This window comes from Lithobates pipiens, unplaced genomic scaffold (assembly GCF_037356315.1).
Source record: "Lithobates pipiens isolate NorthernLeopardFrog02 unplaced genomic scaffold, aLitPip1_a1.2 Scaffold_17, whole genome shotgun sequence".
NCBI classification, from domain to species: domain Eukaryota; kingdom Metazoa; phylum Chordata; class Amphibia; order Anura; family Ranidae; genus Lithobates; species Lithobates pipiens.
Genome location: NW_027507755.1, coordinates 14,782,861 through 14,798,419, shown reverse-complemented (window position 1 = coordinate 14,798,419; position 15,559 = coordinate 14,782,861). Strand labels below are relative to the sequence as shown.

General features: G+C 44.9%; 1 protein-coding gene across 1 annotated transcript in view; it reads left to right on the top strand.

The window, feature by feature from the left end:
* Positions 1-15,559, top strand: part of LOC143986595 (putative N-acetylated-alpha-linked acidic dipeptidase) — a 113,574-nt gene that overhangs the window by 24,509 nt on the left and 73,506 nt on the right. The window contains exon 3 of the mRNA XM_077485004.1: positions 11,109-11,295. Coding sequence (XP_077341130.1) covers positions 11,109-11,295 — 187 coding nt within the window. The remainder of the gene's footprint in view (positions 1-11,108; positions 11,296-15,559) is intronic.

Sequence of the window (15,559 nt, the reverse complement as noted above, 5' to 3'; positions counted from 1 at the left end):
CATTTACATTACCTCTTACACAAAAAATCCTATTCTTGCACCTACCTAAGTAGAGGGCGCTACATGTATTTACACTGTAGTGTAATGACTGCTGGATTTGAAGTCGAGATGGAAAAGCTGATGTACAGAACAGATTGACATGTTGTTGCTACGATAAAATCATTGAAAAGGCTTTTCACATTGACATTCCTTCAGTTGCAGAGGTGAGCCTCGGACCAGGGGATTGTTCGTACAAGATGGCAGAATTGTTCCCTTGCTAAAAAAAACTAAAAAACAAAAGAGATTGGGGCCCTGGGCCAGCATGGAGGGAACTGGCATCCATATCCAAGAATACAGGTGCAATTTGTCCAACAATGTGCTTAGTTGTAGAGTTTAAACTTTGACAAAGCACATTGATGTGCCAAATGGTTCAAAGTTCTCCTGAGCACCGGCTGTAGAAATACCGGTCTGGTGTTAATTGACAAAAAAAAACATTGTTTTTAAAAATGGATGTAGCTGGATTAACCTAGTGTTCTATATGACTAAAGCCAAATCTCCCAACTTTTTGAGATGGGAATGAGGGACACCTATCAGCAAAAGTATGCAGGCATAGGACACACCCCTTGCCACGCCCCTCTTAAAGGAGAATTGTACAAAAAACAACAATATTGGGTGAACCCACACTTGCTTTTTTTTTTTACCACTACTATTCCTTCATATTGGCTTTTGGAATTTACAAATGCAGCAATTTAGAAATCAGATGAAAGGTTTAGCGCTGGGAAACAGTTTAAGATAGATAAAAAGTGCATTTTATATACAACTATATAGATCAGACCTACATGAGGGATAAATGAGGAGGAATGAGGGACAGAAGGACATTCCTCCAAATCAGGGACAGTTGGGAGGTATGCTCAAAATGAGGGAGACATTCCGATGAGCGATATCTTAACGGTACCAATCACTGTTTTAAGTTCATATGGACTAGACTGCAGGCAAATCTGGGTCTGGCATTGGGGTCGGGATCTAAATGGTTGTTGGGTCCTCACCAATACCAGGTCTTTCTCAATCACTCTTGTCTTAGCAATTGGTCCAAAGCAATACAGAGTACAAGTGTGTGTGTGTATATGTGTGTATATGTGTGTGTGTATGTATATATATATATATATATATATATATATATATATATATATATATATATACACGCCACTAACTAACCTGCCTAATCTAGCTCAAGCTCTCAATCTCTCTCCATTATTGCACACTATACACGCCATAAAAACAGCCTTATATATAGTGTGGGGTGTGGACTTAGCCCCCTTAACCATGATTGGGCAAAGGCAAGTTGAACTTACATTCGACTCGAACATCGGGACAATCCTTAATTTTGGAAATAGTGGAGAAGTGTTAGTGCCCCTGTCAGGTTCTTATTGTTGCCAGTATCCCTAGTGCAGCAAGTTTCCCTCAACTCCAGCCCAGACAAAAAGTGATGTGAAATCTCTCTAGTGGGGACAAAAACATTTGACAATATTTTTAATGCTGTACATGATGTCATATCCTGTGATCTCTCCAGCTCCTGCATCTGGTTCTAGTGCTGCAGGAAGTGAGGAAAAAATATTGCAAATGGGGAGACGGATATAAATAAAAAACAGGCAAACTACTGCCCACTCTGAAAAACTTTTTTTTTTTTTGTTTTTTTTTGTACACAAATGTAGGATAATGATTAGAACACACAATACGAAATACATTTAATTCCTACACATGTGCACATACACATAGGTAATGAGAGCAAATCCATATCTGATAATTGCCAGTAACATTCTGCTTCATGTGGGTCAAGTCATCATAGCTGTAATTATTAACCGTCAGGCAGTTGATGACTAACCGAACCAGACTAGCAATTAATGCTGGTAAATGAGCTGGGAGAAAAGAATATGTTATTAAGCAATGCAACCTTCTTCTGAGGTTGGAGTACATGTAATACCGTTACTTGTCCTTTACTAATAAATGAGGATTCTCTTTGGGATTAAATAATAAGCATCTCTACTAACCACAGGCATGGGTCAAAGGTGCTACTTAAATCTCAAGGAGACGCTCCTATCTTATCTCTTTTGAAGATCCCTATCTATTCTCTAAGAGCCCTTTCACACTGCCGAGCCCATAGCGTGGGCTGTTAAATTCCGCTATATTTAGCATCGTTTTACCGTCAGATTTGCAGCGCATTTCGGCCGCTAGCGGGGTGCTTATACCTCCCGCTAGCGGCCGAGAGAGGGTTAAAACCGCCCGCAATATGCCACAATAGTGGCGTTTTGCCGGCGGTAATGCAGCGCTGCGCCATTGATTTCAATTGGGAGCAGCGGTGGAGGAGCGGTAAACACACCGTTCCTTCACCGCTCCAAAGAAGCTGCTGGCAGGACTTTTCCTGACGTCCTGCAAGCGCACCGCTCCGGTGTGAAAGCCCTTGGGGCTTTCACACTGGAGACAATGGTGCAGCAGTTTGAGGGCGGATTGCACGCACTATTTCTAACGCTATAGCGCCTGCAAAACGCCTTCGGTGCGAAAGGGCTCTTAACCACTTGACCACTGGGCACTTAAACACCCTTAATAACCAGACCAATTTTCAGCTTTTGGTGCTCTCACATTTTGAATGACAATTACTCAGTCATGCAACACTGTACCCATATGAAAATTTTTGTCCTTTTTTTCACACAAATAGAGCTTTCTTTTGGTGGTATTTAATCACCTCTCGTTTTTTTATTTTTTGTGCTATAAAAGAAAAAAGACCGAAAATTCTGTAAAAAAAAAAAAAAAAAAAAAAAAGATTTTTTCTTCGTTTATAAAATTTAGCAGATTAGTAATTTTTCTTCATAAATTTTGGCCAAAATGTATACCACTACATATCTTTGGTAAAAATAAGTACAAATTGGTGGATATTATTTGGTCTTTGTGAAAGTTAGGCCACGTACACACGAGAGGATTGTCCGTCCAACTAAGTCCGTCAGACAATCCGACAGACAGTCCGTCCTACTTTTGAATGAACGGACTTGACCACACACGATGAACAGACAGTCCGTTGAAAGCTTGCGCGATGACGTGTACAGCACGTACGACGGGACTAGAAATACGACGTCCAATACACTGCAATGCAACCTTCGGCCGTGTAAATCCTTTCTGAGCATGCGCCATACTTAGTCCGTCCAACTAGCCTACTCACAAGCGGACTGTCCGCTGAAACCAAAGTTGGACGGACTGTATTACGTAAATTCCGAAAGACTTGGTCCGCCAGACTGTCCGCTGAAAAAGTCCGCTGAAGCCCACACACGAGTGGACTGTCCGCTGAAACACGTTTCAGTGGACTAAGTTGGACGGACAATCCTCTCGTGTGTACGCGGCCTTAGAGTCCACAAGCTATGGTGCCAATATCTGAAAATTGATCACACCTGAAGGCCTGAAGGCCTATTTCAATTCTTGAGACCCTAACATGCCATAAAATGACAAATACCCCCCAAATGACCCCTTTTTGGAAAGAAGACATTCCAAGGTATTTAGTGAGAGGCATGATGAGGTTTTTGAAGTTGTCATTTTTTCCCACAATTCTTTGCAAAATCAAGATTTTTTTTTCCCTTTTTTTTTTTTTTTCCACAAAATTGTCATATCAGGTTATTTCTCACACACAGCATATGCATACCACAAATTACACCCCAAAACACATTCTGCTATAACTCCCGAGTATGGCGATACCACATGTGTGAGATTTTTACACAGCATTGGCACATACAGAGGCCCAAAATGCAGGGAGCACCATCAGGCGTTCTGGAGCACCCAGGACAATTCTGACATTTCTCTCCTACTTGTAAAAATCATCATTTATTTGCTAGAAAATTACATAGAACCCCAAAACATTTTTTATATATATATATATATATATATATATATATATATATATATATATATATATATATATATATATATAAGACCCTAGAGAATACAATGGTGGTCGTTGCAAATTTTTATCTCACACGTTATTTGCGCAGCAATTTTTCAAACGTGTTTTTTTGGGGAAAAAAACTGTTTTGTGCTTAAAAATAAAAAAAAAAACAGTAAAGTTAGCCCAATTTTTGCATAAAGTAAAAGATGAAATTATGCTGAGTAAATAGATACCTAACATGTCACTCTTCAAAATTGCACATGCCCGTGGAAGGGCGCCAAAGGTCTCTACTTAAAAATCCCCATAGGCGACGCTTTAAAAAAATTTTCACTGGTTACATGTTTTGAGTTACAGAGGAGGTCTAGGGCTAGAATTATTGCTCTCGCTCTAACGTTCACGGCGATACCTCACATGTGTGGTTTGAACACCGTTTTCATATGTGGGCGGGGCTTACGTATGCGTTCGCTTCTGCATGCGAGCACATGGGGACAGGGGCGCTTTAATTTTTTTTTTTTTTTTTTTTTTTTTTTTATTGTTCATTTTACTTTATTTATTTTGGTTTGACATTTTTTTCCCCAAAAATACATTTTTGATCACTTTTATTCCTATTACAAGGAATGTAAACATCCCTTGTAATAGGAATATGGGATGACAGGTCCTCTTTACAGTGAGATCTGGGGGTCAATAAGACCCCGCATCTCACCTCTAAGCTGGGAAGCCTGAAATAAAAAAAATAAAAAGATTCTGGCTTTGATCATATTGGCGAGTTGGTAGAAGCACCGGAGGGTGGCAAGGGGGGCGTCTATGGCTGGGTATTGCAGGGTATCACCGAGTACTGCTGGGTATCTCCGAGTATGGCTGGGTATTGCAGGGTATCTCCGAGTATGGCTGGGTATTGCAGGGTATCTCCGTGTATGGCTGGGTATGGCAATTTATGGCGGGGTATTGCAGAGTATTGGTGGGGTATTGCAGAGTATTGGCTGGCATTGCAGAGTATTGTCAGGGTATTGAGGGATTAAATTCGGTGAGCAGCGATGTGGGCACTGCAGATGCAGCCCACAGCTCTGCTGACACCGATCTCTTTCCCCTCCGCTGTACCGATCGGTACAGAGAGGGGGAGGGAGGAACCGGCGTCATAACATGACGCCGGTTTGTTAACAAGTGATCACTCCATCATTTGACGGAGTGATCACGTGGTAAACGGCCGCTATGAGCCGCGTGCGCACCCCAGGGGGCGCGCGAGAGCAGAATTCTGGGAGGCCGTTAATTAACGCCTCTTAGAGTTAAATAACCGCCCTGAAGCCGTTAATCGGCTATGGGCGGTTGTTAAGTGGTTAAAGTGGCTGTAAACCCTTACAAACCACTTTGACCTACAGGTAAGCCTAAATTAAGGCTTGCCTGTAGGTCCAAGAAGTATCTCCTAAACCTACATGGTTTACGAGATATTTACTAAAAGACAGCGGCACGCAGGCGCACTATTGCCGATAGCAGCATGCCGCTGCTAATGGCGATATCCCGTTAGTGGTGGCTCCCATGCTCATGCGCGGGAGTGACGTCATCACTGCTCCGGCGCTGTGAGTGGCCAGAGCAGCGATACCCGGTGACATCGCTGGCTCCTGTGTCAGGTAAGTGACACATGATGGGTTACTATGCGATGCATAGTAGCCTATTATGCTTTACCTTTTGCAGGGAGACAAAGAGGAAGTAAACCCATCAGGGTTTACTTCCTCTTTAAAGTGGAAGGCCACCCTGAAAAAAAAAAAAAATTAAAAATGACAAAAAAAATCTAAAAAAAAAGAAAATGAAAAATATTTTTTTTTTACTTACCAGAAGTGCCTGTTGCTAGGCACATAATCCTAATCTTCCTCTTCCTCCTCCGCAGAGATCTTCCTTCTTCTCTCCTCCGTGCGGCGTCTTCTGGGTAATGGGTCGCGCTGTGTTCTGGGAACTGTGTGTTCCAGAACACAGCGCGTCCCATTCACAAAGCGCTGCGTGACTTGCACATGCGCAGTAGGAAACGGGCAGTGAAGCCGTAAGGCTCCACTGCCTGTTTCCCTTACAAGGAATGGCAGCGCCGGGACCCGAGAGCCGAGGGACGGGTCGGCCTCAGGCGGCCGACATCGCGGGCGCCCTGGACAGGTAAGTGGGCTGATTAAGTCAGCAGCTGCAGTGTTTGCAGCTGCTGACTTTTTTTTTTTTTAAACGGCCCTCCGCTTTAAGGGAAACTCCAATTAATGTGGAAAAAATATAGTGTGTCTGTCTATCTATCGATCGATCTAGATATGTAGCCCCCCCCCCCCTCCCCCGGGACTCCTGTGAGCAAGGAGGTACCTCCAGAGACATAGAGCGAGCTTACATTCACCCCAGGGCTCCATAGCCATAATGGGAAGTTAGATCAAAATTTGGGCGCCAGTCACTATAAATATTTTTTAATTTTAACCACGCCCAACCCGGCCAATGTACATATACAGCCGGGTGGGCTCTCTCTCCTTCTGAGTGGACGTTCAGGAACATTCTTCAGAAGGAGGGGGATCACGCTCGTGCGTGCCCGCGCAGCGGTGCGATCCCGATGTGCTCGTGCCCCCGGGACACGGCGCATCTCCTATCGGCAGGAGGGCTCTGTGATTGGCCAATACGTGTTCTGCTACATATTTTTGATTAAAAAAAACAATAAGCGTATATCAATTGGTTTGCGCAAAAGTTAAAGCGTCTACAAAAGGTAAGGGAAAGATTTTTTTTTTTTTTTAATGCTGGCGATCAAAATTTTTTTTACCAAAAAAAGGTAGTAAAATACATTTTGGCTTAAATTTATGACAAAATTCAATTCAAATTCAAAATATTCTTTTTTTTTTCTCCAAATTTCCACCCATTTTTTCACTTATATCGGAAAAAATGGAAAACGGAGTCGTGAATAAATACCCCCAAAATAAAGCTCTATTTGTGCGAACAAAAGGTGAAAAATTTAATTTGGGTAGAGTGAAGCATGACCGCGCAATTGTCATTGAAAGTGCAAGAGCGCTGAAAGCTGAAAAATGGTCTGGGAAGGAAGGGGGCGAAAGTGCCCAGTATTGAAGTGGTTAATGAGAACTTGAGGGAAGCAGTAGGAGAGGAGTTTAGGGGAGGTTTCAGATGCCCTTTTTGCAGATCACTTACAGGCTCCTTGAATCCAAAGGCAAAACAGCTTTCTTTTATAACCACTTCCTGCCGACCATACGCAGATGTGCGTACTCGGCTTTCGGGGTTCTACCGGATAATGCCCGCAACTGCAGGCATCATCCCGATAGCGTTGTTTAGAGCAGGCGATAGGCTTTCCCCCCTCCTGCCACCTCACGCTGCTCTTCCCGGTCCTCCCGTCCCACCGGAAGGCCTGATTGAAGATCCGCCGCTACCAGTGGCTAGTGACAGACTGGAATGAAGCCGTTTCTGGGATGTAGACACGGAATCAATGACACTTCCTGTTTACTCGGCTGCCAATGGTGCCGGTTTTAAAAAAAATATATACAGTATTCAGATACACCGTTTTCATTGATCTGAATACTTTGAAGTGCAAAGGAGGGATTGGAGATCTTTTAGACCCCCGATCCCTCCATAATAAAGAGTACCTGTCACCACCTATTACTGTCACAAGGGATGTTTATATTCCTTGTGACAGTAATAAAAGTGATCATTTTTATTTTATTTTTTTTAAACACAATTTAATAATATAAAAATAAATAAGAAATTTAATTTTTTTTCTCAAATCGCTCCCGCAGATTCAAACAGAGTACAGAGGTTCGGGACACAGCTGAAGACCAGTCAGCACTGTCTGTGAGTCAGAGCACCCTCTAAATGGGCCATCAGGCGCCAATTGGTGTTAGGGGTGTGCTCCTGTGCGTGCACAAAGTCCGTTGCGTGTGCGCATCAGCACCCTGGAAGTCCGCTGTTGCCCATGAGTGCGCACATGTGTGCACGCCAGAGCATTTCTCTTACACTGCTGTTGCCCGAGAGCATCCTCTGGGACTGTGACACCATAATGGGCGGGGACATCATCCGGTGATGTCCCTATATAAGTTGCCGCGTGTCGCGCCGGAGCCATTGTGAGCGGAGGATGCGACGAGTCAACATCTGAAGAGAAGAACAGTAGGCGGCGACAGAAGACCGGGCCACCGCCTGTAAAAGGGCTATAAGAAGGCGCGGTGGCCCGGCAGAAGAACCGAAGAGGGGGACAAGACCCCCGAAGTCGGAAGAAGAGGACGGCGGCAAGGAAGAAAGCTGGGCTCCTCCGCTAGTAAAAGAGCTAGCAGAAGATAGCGGAGGAGTCCGGCAAGAAGACCCCCGAAGACGGAAGACCCCTGGAGCTGTGCAATAAACTATTTTTACCCTGTGTTGTGTTTTTTTTGTACTTTTTTTCACAGGTGAATGGGTAGGGGTACATTGTACCCCATACTCATTCACATAGGGTGGGGGGCCGGTATCCGGGGGCCCCCTTATTAACCACTTGCTTACTGGGCACTTAAACCCCCCTCAGTCCCAGACCAATTTTCAGCTTTCAGCGCTGATGCACTTTGAATGACAATTGCGCGGGCATACAACACTGTACCCAAATGAAATTTTTATCATTTTTTTCCCACAAATAGAGCTTTCTTTTGGTGGTATTTAGTTACAGCTCGGAGTTTTATTTTTTGCTAAACAAACAAAAAAAGATGCAAAAAAAAAAAAATCATGTTTTAATAGTTTGTTATAAAATTTTGCAAACGGGTCATTTTTCTCCTTCATTGAAGTGCGCTGATAAGGCGGCACTGATAGGCTGCATTGGTGGGCACTGATGGGCTGCATTGGTGGGCACTGATAGGCTGCACTTGTGGGCACTGATAGGCATAGTTAAGGCGGCACTAATAGGCACAGATAAGGCGGCACCGATGGGCACAGATAAGGCGGCACTGATGGGCAAAGATGGGCACATATAAGATGGCACGGATGGGTGGCACGGATAAGTGGCACGGATGGGTGGCACGGATGGGCACTGATAGGTACCACAGATAGATGGGACTGATAGGTGGCACTGATAGGTGGCTCTGATAGGTGGCACTGCTGGGCACTGATGGGCGGCACTGCTGGGCACTGATGGGCGGCACTGGGGTGCAGCACCTTTGAGGCAGATTGGGTGGCACTGTGGGTGGCACTGTGGGGTGGCACTGTGGGGTGGCACTGTGGGTGGCACTGTGGGGTGGCACTGTGGGCATTATGGGCACAGACGGGGGGCACTTACTTTTACTTTGTTATTTTTCAGGATGGCACTGCGGGAGGCAGGTGGGCACTGGCAGGTGGCATGTGGTGCCTTTCATTGCTGGCCGTGATCGGGACTGATGTCCCGATCACGGCCGCCGGTGATCGGCTTTTTTTTTTTCTCCTCGCGCTGTCAGCGCGAGGAGGAATAATAGCCGATTACCGGCTCCGTTCTATCACATGATCAGCTGTCATTGGCTGACAGCTGATCACGTGATAAGGGGTCGGGATCGACCCCTTACACGGATCGGTGATCAGGCGAGTCTCACGGACTCGCCGATCACAGAGCGCGCCGCGCGCGCCCCTCAGGGGGCGCGCAGGCCGCTCGTAACCAGGACGACGTCAATAGACGTAGTCCTGGAAATCTAGGTCCGCGCTAATGCCGTCATTCGGCAATAGCGCGGTACCCAAGTGGTTAAAGGGGGCTCCCGGATTCCGATAAGCTCCCCGCCCGCAGACCCCGACAACCAACGGCCAGGGTTGTCGGGAAGAGGCCCTTGTCCTCATCAACATGGGGACAAGGTGCTTTGGGGTGGGGGGGCCGCGCGGCCCCCCCTTCCCCAAGGCACCCCCCATGTTGAGGGCACGCGGCCTGGTACGGCTCGGGGGGGGTGCTCGCTCGTCCCCCCCTTTCCTGGCCGGTCGGGTAGCGTGCTCGGACAAGGGTCTGATGTGGACCTGGAGGGACCCCCACGCCGATTTTTTTCGGCGTTGGGGTTCCCCTTTAAGTCCATACCAGGTGGCGGGGTCAGCGACGTCTCCTTCGCGGGCCCCACCTACCTGGAGACCCGCTCAAAATGAGCGGACTTTTCTCCGGGAGGGAAAAGTCCGTTCATTTCAAAAGTAGAGTGGACTGACACACGCACGGCCGGATTGTCCGCCGAAATGCAAGTTCAGCGGGAAGATTGGAGGGCAAAACTACTTTCTGAGTCCGCCGTACTTTCGGGTCAAAAAAGTACGCCGGAGGCTACACACGGGGGGATTGTCCAGCGGACTTGAGCTTGCCGGACTTTTCCACCTGATTGATCGTGTGTACGCGGCATCACTGGAACTAAAGAGCCAAGCCCGATCCCTGAAGAACAACCCTGCACCATAATTCTCCCTCCACCAAACTTTCCACTTGGCACAATGCAGTCAGGCAAATACCGGCCTCTCGGCAACTGCCAAACTCAGACACATCCATCAGATTGCCAGACAGAGAAGCGTAATTCGTCGCTGCAAAGAACACATCTCCACTGCTCTAGAGTCCAGTGGCGGCTGGCTTTACACAACTGCACCTGACACTTTGCATTGCACTTAGTGATCTAAGGCTTGGATGCAACTGATCGGCCATGGAAACTCATTCCATGAAGCTCTCTACGAACTGTTGTTGTGCTAATCTGAAGGCCACACAAAGTTTGGAGGCCTGTAGCTATTGATTCTGCAGACAGTTGGCGACTTCTGCGCACTGTGCACTTCAGCATGCGCTGACCCCTCTCTATCATTTTACGTGGCCTACCACTTTGTGGCTGAGTTGCTGTTGTTCCCAGTTGCTTTACTTTATTATAATACTAATACTGCGTACACACGATCAAACAATCCGGTGGAAAAGTCCGCCAGACTAAGTCCGCTGGATAGTCTGATACGTGTGCACGCGGCATAACAGTTGACGGTGGAATATTTAATAGCAAGTAAATTTCACAGATGGAGTTATTGCACAGGTGGCAACCTATCACAGTACCACGCTTGAATTCGTTGAGCTCTGGAGAACGACCCATTCTTTCACAAATGTTTATAGGATGTTGATGTCTTTTATTTTTGATTTAATGCTACAGGAGATGATGGTGATATATACTAATAATAATATTATAATTTTTGTTATTGTATATATTTTTTTCTTTAAATTCAGGTATGCAGTCCAATATATATCAACCAATTTTTGTATTTTATTTTTTTTCAGCAACTTCTCCCGTGTTCCCCACTTAGCTGGTACGGAGGAGAACTTTCTTCTGGCCAAGCAAATCCAATCTCAATGGAAAGAATACGGATTGGATAAAGTGGATTTAGCACCCTATGACATTCTCTTGTCGTACCCAAATGAAACAAAACCCAATTATATATCCATCCTCGATGAACATGGCACGGAGGTAAAATCACAGAAGACTCAGCATAATATTACAGTTATAAAACTCTTTGGCAGGGGTAGGCAACCCAGGTGTGTTACTATAGTGAATGAATTGCCGGGGGGGGGGAGGGGGGGCGTGTGTTGTTTGCTTGCCATACCCCCCCCCCCCCAAAAAAAAAATCCATCCGCCATGGAATAATCCTCTTTATTTTAGGATATGGTATGGAATGAGACATGTGAATACCTTCTGTTCTTAAAAAAGGCTTTACTGTGCTATACACCACTTTATTGGAGGGCTTTTGGGTTCCTTTAGTTCCTTCTCACCATAACATTTCGGGTTACACTTTCTCATTGGTCCCCAAGCCCTACTCCACAGAAGCTATGGTTTTCATATGAAGCACTAATAATGGACAGCAATGTTAAGCTGCATCTGTACTATACCCCAGCAATTCTGAATGTACGGCAAACCATTGGGATGAAAATGAATCATTTACATGACTCTGTCCACCATTCTTGGACAAGGAGTTATGCCCTGATTTTTGGGATATGTGATGGAAGGAGACATGTTCTAAGAAGGCTTTCTTGTGCTATTGTCATGGTCAGGGGTAGGCCAGTAGCTATAGCAGTAGAAAGGCTCGTCCAAGGTGCAGGGTCTAAGCACTAACTGATATTCCCCAGAGCTCCTGATGGTGGAGATGGGTTTCGCTGCATGTTAGTACCAGTTAGTGGACGTCAGACTTGCCTCACCAGGAGGTGAGCAAGTCGGGGTCCAGTAGCCGATGTAGTGGGAAGGGATCAAGCAGAAGCGTAGTCAGTAAACGAGCAAAAGGTCAGTAACAAGCGGTTGCAGGTTGGGATCAAACAGAAGCGTAGCTGAGGAACAAGCCACAGATTGGTAATTAGTGGTTAGAGAAGATATGGGTGGCAGCCAGAGAAGACTCAGATCCCCCCCCTGTTGAAACACCTGATATTTCAGCAAAGACCCCTAACGGCTTCTAAAAAATTTGTTAAAAAAAAAAAAGTTAAAAAGATAACATTGTAAAAAAGAATAAAATAAAAACGACTGACACCATTCACTGCCCTACTGATATCCTCAGTATATACAGTATCTCACAAAAGTGAGTACACCCCTCACATTTTTGTAAATATTTTATTATATTTTTTCAACACTGAAGAAATGACACTTTGCTACAATGTAAAGTACTGTGTGTACAGCTTGTATAACAGCGTAAATTTGTTGTCCGCTCAAAATAACTCAACACACAGCCATTAAAGTCTAAAGCTGGCTTCACACCATTGCAAATTGGATCCAAAGTGTAAATATTTTGTGTGGCCAGCATTATTTCCCAGCACTGCCTTAACCCTCTTGGGCATGGAGTTCACCAGAGCTTCACAGGTTGCCACTGGAGTCCTCTTCCACTCCTCCATGACGACATCACGGAGCTGGTGGATGTTAGAGACTTCGTGCTCATCCACCTTCCATTTTAGGATGCCCCACAGATGTTCAATAGGGTTTAGGTCTGGAGACATGCTTGGTCAGTCCATCACCTTTACCCTTGGCTTTTTTAGCAAGGCAGTGGTCGTGTTTGGGGTCCTTAGCATGTTGGAATACTGCCCTATGGCCCAGTCTCTGAAGGAAGGGGATTATGATCCTGCTTCAGTATGTCACAGTACATGTTGGCATTCATGGTTCCCTCAATGATCTGTAGCTCCCCAGTGCTGGCAGCACTCTTGCAGCCCCAGACCATGACACTCCCACCACCATGCTTGACTGTAGGCAAGACACACTTGTCTTTGTACTCCTCACCTGGTTAACGCGATTGACACCATCTGAACAAATACATTTATCTTGGTTTCATCAGACCACAGGACACGGTTCCAGTAATGTCCTTAGTCTGCTTGTCTTCAGCAAACTGTTTGCAAGTTTTCTTGTGCTTCATGTTTAGAAGAGGCTTCCTTCTGGGACGACAGCCATGCTGACCAATTTGATGCAGTGTGCGGAGTATGGTCTGAGCACTGACAAGCTGACCCTCCCACCCCTTCAATCTCTGCAGCAATGCTGGCAGCACTCATACGTCTATTTCCCAAAGACAACCTGTGGTTATGATGATGAGCACGTGCACTCAACCTCTTTGGTAGACCATGGCTAGGTCTGTTCTGAGTGAAACCTGTCCTGTTAAACCGCTGCATGGTCTTGGCCACCGTTCTGCTCAATTTCAGGGTCTTGGCAATCTTCTTCTAGCCTACGCCATCTTTTTGTAGAGCAACAATTCTTATTTTTTCAGATCCTCAGAGAGTTCTTTGCCATGAGGTGCCATGTTGAACTTCCAGTGACCAGTACGAGAGAATGAGAGCGATAACACCAAATGTAACACACCTGCTCCCCAATTTACACCTGAGATCTTATAACACTAACGAATCACATGACACCAGGGAGGGAAAATGCCTAATTTGGCCCAATTTGGACACTTTCACTTAGAGGTGTACTCACTTTTGTTGCCAGCAGTTTAGACATTAATGGCTGTGTGTTGTTATTTTGAGGGGACAGCAAATTTACACTGTTATACAAGCTGTACACTCACTACTTTACATTGTAGCAAAGTGTCATTTCTTCACTGTTGTTACATGAAAAGATATAATAAAATATTTACAAAAATGTGAGGGGTGTACTCACTTTTGTGAGATACTGTATACACATGCATGTGTTTGAGCTTTAATGTGCACACCTATGCCACCTACTATATATCCATAAAAACTAAAGCTGAACGCTCACCCCCATACTCGTGTCACAAGGCAAGTCGTCGCCCCCGCCACCCACCCTCAGCACTAATCTATGCTATTTTATAAGGAAATAGAGGGACATTCGCTCGAAGCTTCATTAGCCAAACATTAGAATAGTTAACTTCTCTTATGATCATTTCTTCAACGGGTGTCATCATTCCATTGACCTTTTTAAATGTGACTTTTACAATTAATCTCCAAAGAGATAAACGCAGACGATATATTTAGCCATGTTGATGGATAGTGGCTGGGCAAGGTCTGAAAGTCTTTTTGATTTTGCAAAGTTCCATTAAACATAAAATGCAGACCGGACATATTTTCCAATTAACATTCTAAGAACATAAGCAGGAGAAGGAGAAATCTCAACTAGGGTCAGAAATCTGCATGAGGATCAATTTGAACAGATATTTATTAATGCGTGCTACTTAACCGCTTACGGACCGGAAGGATTTTCCCCCTTTATGACCAGGCCATTTTTTTTTAACTGACAATTGCGCGGTCGTGCATCTCTGTACACAAACAACATTTATGTGCTTTTTTCCCCACAAATAAAGCTTTCTTTTGGTGGTATTTGATCACCTCTGAATTTGTTTTTATTGTTTGCACTATAAACAAAAAAAGAGTGACAATTTAAAAAAAAAAAAGCAATATTTATTACTTTTTGCTATAGAACATATCCCCAAAAAAATATAAAAAATATATTTTTTTTCCTCAGTTTAGGCGAATATGTATTCTTTTACATATTTTTGGTAAAAAAAAAGTCCCAACAAATGTATATTGATTGGTTTGTGCAAAAGTTATAGCATCTACAAAACCAGGGATAGATTTATGGCATTTTTATTATTTTTCTTTACTAGTAATGGCGGTGATCAGCAATTTTATTTTTATTTTTTTTAGCGGGACTGCGACATTGCGGCGGACAGTTTGGACACTTTTTTGGAACCATTGACATTGATATAGCGATCACTGCTATAAAAGTGCACCGATTACTGTATAAATGACAATGGCATGGAAGGGGTTAACACTAGTGGTGATCAAATTTCCCTTGGCGGAAACGCGCTGTCCCTCTCTGCACAGGGTCATGTCTCTTAATTGGATCAATAGCAGCACAGCTATTGGCTCCTGTTGCTGCCAATCAATTCCAATGACGAGGGCGCCGGGGGCGGGGCCAAGTCCTACATTCGGAGTCTATGGACGCAATTGCTAGATTCGGGAGCACACCCGCAAGGTAACCCCTTAGGAGAGCACTTCTCCTAAGGGGTTATGCGATGCGGGGAGAAGCTACTGAGGGACCCCAGAAGTTGAGAATCGGGGCCACACTGTGCAAAATGAACTGCACAGTGGAGGCAAGTATGACGTTTTTCCTCTAGCAGCACAGTCTAACTGAAGCAACGGCACATACGCGTCGTTGCTTCAGTGCACATGTGCTGATGAAGTCGGCACATGCAAATACAGGGGATATCTCCTAAACCGTTCAGGTTTAAGCGGTATCTGGGGTAGCTACA